The 8222-nt window shown below is 41.9% G+C and overlaps 1 protein-coding gene across 1 annotated transcript in view; it reads right to left on the bottom strand.

The window, feature by feature from the left end:
• Positions 1 to 2626: 2626 nt before the first annotated feature.
• PTGDR (prostaglandin D2 receptor (DP)) overlaps positions 2627 to 8222 on the bottom strand; it is a 6421-nt gene continuing 825 nt past the window's right edge. The window contains exons 2-3 of the mRNA XM_010840239.1: positions 7607 to 8221; positions 2627 to 3216 (exon numbers count right to left, since the gene is read on the bottom strand). Of these exons, the coding sequence (XP_010838541.1) occupies positions 2977 to 3216; positions 7607 to 8221 (855 nt within the window). The 3' untranslated portion in view covers positions 2627 to 2976. The remainder of the gene's footprint in view (positions 3217 to 7606; position 8222) is intronic.

Raw genomic sequence — 8222 nt, 5'->3', positions numbered from 1 at the left:
AGCCCAAGTGCCCTAGAGCTTGTGCTGCCCAACAGGAGAAGCCACCGCAATGAGAAGCCTGCGCCCTGCAAGTAGAAAGTAGCCCCCACTCGCCACAACTAAAGAAAAGCTGGAACAGCAAGGAAGACCCAGCACAGCCACAGATAGATAGATAGATAAATAAGTAATTTTAAAAAAAAAGAAAGAAAAGGTGGACAAATTTATAAACTCACCAGGGGAGCACCAGTGTCCTTTTTATTTAATAAGAGCCTTTCTGTTATTGACAGTCATAATTATTTTTGTGTGTGATCCTTGATAATTTGATTTTAATTTAGCATTTCTTTGGTTAGACAGGAATTCTTTTTTACATTTATTAACCATATGTATTTCCTCTCATGTGGACTATTTTAGTCCTTTCTTTAGTTTTCAACTGGAGTCAAAATTCCTACTCATCTGCAATACTTGACTTCGGTATCGTCTCACTGTGCAGTTCTGACAACCCTACAGAACTACCCCAAGTTAGGGTTAGTGACAACCCTACCCTATGTAACCCCGAGTTCAGATTTTCTCTTCTAATGGGACTCTGCATGCACATTTATTACTGGGATTTCCATACTCTGTTGTAACTGTTTACATGCTTATCTCTCCCACTGGACAAAGAGCAACTTATGGGCCAGAACCAAGTCTTATGTACTTTTTTCTTCAGCACCTAATTCCCTGGCACAAGGTATCTGTCAATTAAAACTTATTTAATAATATAATGAATAAATTAATGAGGATCATTGAAAAGTTGACTTTTGACTTAACAAGGATTTCATACAGATGGTGTATCTACATTGTGACAGAAAGAACCACTAATTCCTTGAATAAACATATGCAAAATTGTTTAAAGTAATGTATTTGCTAATGGGACAGTCTATAAAAACCCATTCTATTAAGCTGCTAGAGAATGAAAGGCTGCTGGTAAACTTTTACTCAAAACAATGAAACAAAACCAAAACATGAAATTCTTTTCTTTCATTTGAAGAAAAGTAATTTTCCTTGCAAAATATTATAAAATTATGTTTATTGATTCATCTGGGAACTTTTCAAATGACCTTGACAATGATCATAACACTTCCCAAAAGGAGAGCATAAAAAAATGAACTTCCTCTGACAATAAAACACACAGGTAGTTACACATTAAGCACATAAGCAAGAGTTAAAGTTGAAAACAAGTGTATTTTGCATCACATCACACTCTCAATTATAATTTGTGTATTCCTGTATTTGACCATTTCACAGTTTTGGTACACACAAAACACACACACATATTTCCAGGTTAATACCACCTCTGAGATAAACCAGAGGTAAAAGCGGGGCTGCTGCTAACTCTGGTCTTTGGAAGGGATGGCTAAATGGGGGTCTCAGGCTATTCAAACATAGCTGGTTCTCCAGCTCAGAGTCTGTGTTGGGTATAAAGGGGCCCCACAGATGCCAAAAGCCCTCTGATACCCCCGTGTATTCTTCTACCCAAGGTGAAAGTTCTTCCCTGCAAGCTGTGTCTACAGTCTCTTGTTTGGTTTAACAGCTGCAGCTGTATTTCCCCCACTTTTCCCTTTTGGTCATAGTGTTGCTAACATTTGTAAACATGTACAATTAAATGTATTCTTAAAGTGCTTGGCTGTGCTCCATCTGAGCCACATCCTGCTCCAGCTTGAAACTGTATTTCTCAGGAACCTCCATAAGATCTTACCATCTCCACCAAGGGCAGAATATGGCTTTAACAGGTAGCTGTTAAGGTCATCGCCACCATGCTCAGCTGAGGCTGACTGAGTCCCTGTGAGCTTGTTGCTGTGCTGAATGCCCCGCTCTGTTATAGCCATTCGTAGTAAACATGCTTTCTGGGAAATTATACATCCCAGTCTTTCAACGAACGATAAATCCCTCCCCACCAAGGAATCCATCAATATGATAAGCCTACAAAATGGAAGTTCCAAAAAACTGAAACATTTTGTAGCCCACTCCCAAATTTTCATGCCTACGGACACCCTCCAAATAAGAAATTGGACTTAAAGGATAAAAGGCATTTTTTTCTTCTTTGGATTGTAGACCTTGCCTCGCATTTACTTATTTATACCTTTGGCTCTTCACACAAGGCAGTGAGCCTTCTCTCAGGGGTTGGCCAGAGAAGGATGCTCCAAATGCCTGATCTAGTTACATTTTCACCTCCCTTTTAGGAGGTGCATCTCTAATTCAGGCTGTAGTTGAATCAGTTGGCAAAGATAAGACTTAATTAGGGGTAATTGTGATACACAATAAACAAATCAAGTTTCGCTAGAAATAAGGAGAATAAGAAAATTTAAGAACAACCTATTACATAATTGTAAACAGTGGTGTTTCTTCTGGATTTAAATAAAGACCCAGAGGCCTAAGGTCTCCTTAAAAAATTAGGGACAACAAGTACAAACATTGGAACAATCACTATAATTGCTTTAAGACTTTAAACACTGTTTGGGTTAGTTGCTAAGTTGCACTGGACTCTTTTGACACCATGGACTGTAGCCCATCAGGCTCTTCTGTCCGTGGGATTTCCCAGGCAAGAACAGTGGAGTGGGTTGCTATTTCCTTCTCCAGGGGATCTTCCCAACGCAGGGATCGAACCCAGTTCCCAACCCAGAGAATGAACCTGGGTCTCCTGCTTTGCAGGCAGATTCTTTAGCAACTGAGCTACCAGTTTAACTGGTATAACTCAAAATGAAAAACTGTTATAACTATTATTAGTTATAATAATAATAGTTATTACATTATAACTCAAAATGAAAAACTCCACTGAACTGATTCATGAATACAGAGGGACAACACATTAAGAATGAACAAACAGTTTTGAAAATACATTTAGATATTTTGTTATGGAACATACCTTTTATGGATATAAATTATAAGATTTTTTTGTGGCTCATGGTTCTTTGCAGAAGATGAGATGTATTCTTGAGTTTATGAGAGAGGATAACATAGTTATAGACTGGATTCCATGTTAGTTTGGCAAGAATTGCTGTGCCAATTTCTATATATAAGGGGCCTTATGAAAATCTTGCGAAAAAACATTCGAAACACTGATGTTCTGAAAATGATGAAAATCCAAGGGTCCACAATTGAGATCACAGAGAGAAAGCGCAAGGCTCGGAGGTCTTCAGTTTCTTCAGTGGTTCCATTTTGCTCAGGAACAGCTTTAAACGCTCCATAGTAAGCACGATACTGTTTTAAAGAAAAACATTAGATTAGGATAGCAAAAGGTCTATGGCTGCGATAAATTCCCTTACTTCACTTAGAAAACACTATTTTTCCATAAGAATATGGCAGTTTGCCTTGGGATATTCATTTTGGCCACTGTCATGGATGGTGCAAGTGAGGAGCCAGGGAGGTGCAGGTCCTCCTGGAAGCCCCAGGCTAATCCCTGGAGCTACCCTGCCGGCAGTCAGAGCAGAATTAGCGTTACCTGGCCATGCAGAACTAGCGTTACCTGACCGTGCAGAGGAAGAGCTGAAGTGGGACAGATCCAGTCCACTGAATTGTCTACAAACAGGGTCACCAGACTCCCAAAGATACTAAATTTCTTCCCTTCTTTCTTCTGCCTCCTTCCTGTTCTTGATTCTTAGCACAGAAATAAGTCACACGTGAAATGTCACATGTGTGGAGGCACCAATGAAACAGAAACTTCCCTTTCTCTGAACTTTTTTTATTGAAGTATAACTGATTTACGGTGTTTCAGGTGTACAGCATATATGTATATACACACACACACACATAGATGCATATATATACACATACACACATATATACATCTATGTGTGTATGTGTATATATATACATATATATGTGTGCGTGTGTGCATATATATATCCTTTTTCAGATTCTTTTCCATTATAGGTTACTATAAGATATTGAATATAGTTTTCTCTACAATACTGTAGGTCCTTTATCTATTTTATATATAGTAGTATATATCCGTTAATCACAAATCCCTTATTTATCCCTCCCTCCAATTTCTCCTTTGATAACCAATTTGTTTTCTATGTCTGTGAGTCCATTTGAAACAGAAACTTTTAATCAATGTGAAAAGACAGGAAATATTCCAGTGGAGGGGCTTCCCAGGTGGTGCTAGTGGTAAAGAACCCTCCTGCCAATACAGCAGATGTAAGAGACATGGGTTCAATCCCTGGATGAGGAAGATCCCCCGGAGGAGGGCATGGCAACCCACTCCAGTATTCTTGCCTGGAGAATACTGGACAAAGGAGCCTGGTGGGCTACAGTCCATAGGGTCACACGGAGTCAGACAAGACTGAAGTGACTTGCAGGCATGCATGCATGCATGCATTCCAGTGGAAAGACAGGAGACAACTCATGTAAATTAGTTATTCTTAGCACAGATGCTTATTTTTCTGTGGTTGGCATCCTCTTGTCAGACTAGGAAGAAACCTACAACATTCTAGGCAATATATTCAGGGACAGAAAGATAAGCCTACATACCTGTGCCCAGCCACTCCTATTGTCTTGCTCTTCCCTGAGGTCTCTGGCTTTTGGGTAGCCCTGCAAACTGCCTCATCCCTTTCCTGCCATTCAGTCAACACTGCTGTTTTGACCAGCACTGCAACTGCCTCCCACTTGGTTGGAGGCCAACTGCTTTTTCTCAATACCCTTACATCACCCAAGCCCACTGAGATTTTTAAATTTATAATGGGACAAAATAGACGCTAATGGACCAGAAAATATGCAAACTCAACATTAATGGGAGGGGATACAAATAAGTGCACTGACCAAACCCATTCAAGGCAGTCAGGGATATGAGAAGATGTATGTTCCCATAATTGTTTCCTTACCTTTTAATTCTTTTTTCAGTAGAGCATTTCAGTAGGCTCAGATACTCCCATCTAGTGCACTTAGGAAAACAGAGGTTATCTGGAAGCCCTCCCCCATTATAACTGTTTAATAACACAAAGAGTAATAATAATGGCTAATGCCCATACAGAATTTCATATTCCTAGGCACCATTCTAAGCATTTTACTTTAAAAAGTTTGTCTCATACTCACAAAAATCCTGTTAAGTATGTTCATTATCTCCATTTTACAGATGTGGAAATTGATCATGTGCCCAAATCCTAACTTTTTTCCAGGCCAACCTAAAGTATTACCTCCATCTCGAAGCCTCTTTGAAGTGATGGTTAAGCTCATCAGCTTTAGAGTCTGACTATCCAGGTTAGATAGAATCCTCTCACTGGCTATGACATTTCAAGCAAGTTACTCTGTTTCTTCATCTATACAATGGGGACAATCGAACCTATTTTCCAGCATCGTTACAAAATTCGAATGAGATAATATGAGTAAAACCTCGAGAACAGGTCCTTGCATATAATAATAATAATTCAATAATTAGCTAGTATTACTGTTTTATCAATTAGGAGTTAATCCTTTCTAAACTCTTTTCTGGCCCTACTCACTCCCTCTCACACCCTGGATTATAGCTCTGTGGGCAGATGAGAGGTTTTTCTCATTTTAATTCCCTGCAATGAATTATAGTGCCTGGAATGTTGTAGGTTCCAGATCTGAGATGAATGAGTAAATGGATGGCAACAGGCTACACACTTCAGTTGATTGAAAAAGGAAACACTTCATATGACTTAAATCTTTATATTTGCTCCTTTCTCCTCAAAGTGGAGAAAAATATAATTCTTACTATTTGAGAATGCTTGATTAGTTGGCATCTGGGTAACTGAACAATGTTTAAATTATGAAGACAAATCATTTTATTTCTATTCAGTATTCATCAATATCAATTTTCTTGCATATTAAGTTATTTTAATTGATATTTTCAAGTCACTTGATTTGTATTAGAAATGTAATATTTATTCTATGAATGGCCTTTTAATTTTATTTATTTTGGGGGTTTACTGAAATTATGACAAATTTGTTCACTCTGATAGTGATCAAAATACATACTCTATTCAAGATATCTGTTTGAACACTATCTAGACTTTCAAAAAATTTCTGATGATCAATAGTATTCCCTAGAAGATACTTTATATAACTGCTCCTATAAGAGAGGGTTGACTAAGAAACATACTCAGAATATACAACGGGCTTGTTTAGAGAATGCAGTCCATTACAGGGAAAATCAGATGGGAAGAGTGCCCTCTGCTGAAACTAGGGATCCATGAAAAATTGTTGCTGTTGCCAGCTCTCTGGATACTTAGCCCTGATTTGCTAACTCCTGCTTCAGAGTGTGGTTCTTCAAATGTGATCTCTACATCAGCAGATGAAGTGGAGGATGCTGAATTCTTCAAAAATGTCTGAATCAGCAACTGGAGAACAGGGCCAGCCAGCTATGTTTTTAAAAGTACTGCTGATGAGTCTGAGTGTGCTAAAGTTTGAAAACCATTGCTAAATATCTCCACCTATATCTTAATCTCTTTGTTTATATAGCTATATATTTATTTATTTTGGGGAGTTCCGATCCTAATTCAGACAACTATTGGCCCAATACTAAGACCTTCATTTAAGGGGGAAAAATCACATTATATGTCACTTTCATCTACCCTTGAAAGTAATGTCCAAAACTGCTACACTGCCATAAGAAACTTAACTTTCCTATTCACATAAGTCTCAGGGCTCCAAAAACATGGACTTGACAATGAATTTATTTAAACGTTGTTCATGTTGAACAAGTACACTGTGGAGTCAGGAGAGAAAGAGGAGCAATACTTCTAGCCTCAGCCACTCCTAGAAGTCTTAGCACGGATCACAGGAAGAAATACCTTCAAAACGAGGAAGTAATTCAATCTGCACCACCACCTGCATCAGTTAATTGAAACACAAAATAATGGCCCACCTCGCTTGCCAAGGTAGAAACAACACCGGTCGAGACAGGTCGAGACAGAGCGTCACAACTAGTTGAAACCTTCCTCCACACCTGCTAGTCCAAACAGCCTTTCCGCCTCTGCAGCCACCACTCCCTGCAGCGGCAGCACGGGAAAGGGCGCCCTCCACTCCTCAAAGTTTACACACCAGTTAAAAAAAAAAAAGACTAAACTAAACCTACGCTTTTAGTCACTCGCGTCTGCAAATCAGTTTGGTAGGATTACACCTTCTCTTATTCCCTTTCCATACCAACACCGGGGGCGGGGAGGTAGGTGGGGTGGGAAGAACGCCCAGATGTCATTTGCGCATTTCTGATGCCACTAAAATCATGGGCAGGTGTAATGAAATAAAACCTCGCATAGCCATTGGAAAGTGGGAAAGGACTCGTACTGCCGAGGAGAAACCAAGTTCTGCTTCCCAAGTTCTGAGGTGCAAAAATGGTCCTGAGACCTTCTCAGAGCACTGGAGAGGTTCTGCCGGACTAAGGGGACACAGTCCGGTTCCTGCTTTTCCTAAATTTCTGTGGCTTTACCTCTTTTCGCTCAACAAATCGGATTCTATCTACTGAGGACTGCGGAGGGAACGGAAACTGATCCGCGGAACGCGGGAACACACCCTCCGGGGTCTGGGCGCAGCTTCTCTTGCACCGCACCCAACACGCCCCACCCGTCCCTCTCCTCTCCTGCGGCCCACCGCGCGTCAGTCTCCTGCAGCTTTAGCGCGGACAACTCACAATTAAAGGCAGGGAGCACATGGTGAAGAGAACCGTCATGAGGGCTAGCAGCAGGAGGTGATCCAGCTCCTCCAGGTGCAGCGGGGTCGCCTCCCTCTCGCCGGCGCCCGGCTCGGCGCGTTCCCTGGAGCCAGGGCGCAGGAGTCCCCGCAGCCGCAGGTGCATGGCATAGAGGTTGCGCATGGCGCTCAGGTTGCACAGCACGATGGCGAGCACCAGCAGCAGCATGAGGCTGGCGTAGAGCACCGAGTAGCTCAGCACCGACAGCGAGCGCTCCTCGTGGACCATCTGGAAGAAGCACCAGGTGCCAGGGCAGTACTGCACAAACTTCCCAAAGCCCACCAAGGGCAGCGCGCAGAAAGCGAGGCAGAAGGCGCCCACCACCGGCGCCACCATTGCACCCCGGCGCGGGGTGAGGTGCTGTCGATGGAAGAAGGGGTGCCCCAGGGAGAGCCAGCACTCCAGGGCCATGGCCAGCAGCTGCAGCGTCGAGGCGAGCCCGAAGAAGGACATGATGAAGGCGAAGGCTTGGCACAGAGAGCTGTCCGATCCGGGCACCAGCTCCCGCAGGCTCCGGTTCTGCGCGTAGGCGGACAGCACGAAGGGGCTCACTAGA

The sequence above is a fragment of the Bison bison genome, unplaced genomic scaffold (assembly GCF_000754665.1).
Source record: "Bison bison bison isolate TAMUID 2011002044 unplaced genomic scaffold, Bison_UMD1.0 scf7180017864142, whole genome shotgun sequence".
Lineage (NCBI taxonomy): Eukaryota > Metazoa > Chordata > Mammalia > Artiodactyla > Bovidae > Bison > Bison bison.
The sequence above is the reverse complement of the archived record's forward strand: the minus strand, read 5'-3'. Positions and strand labels throughout refer to the sequence as shown.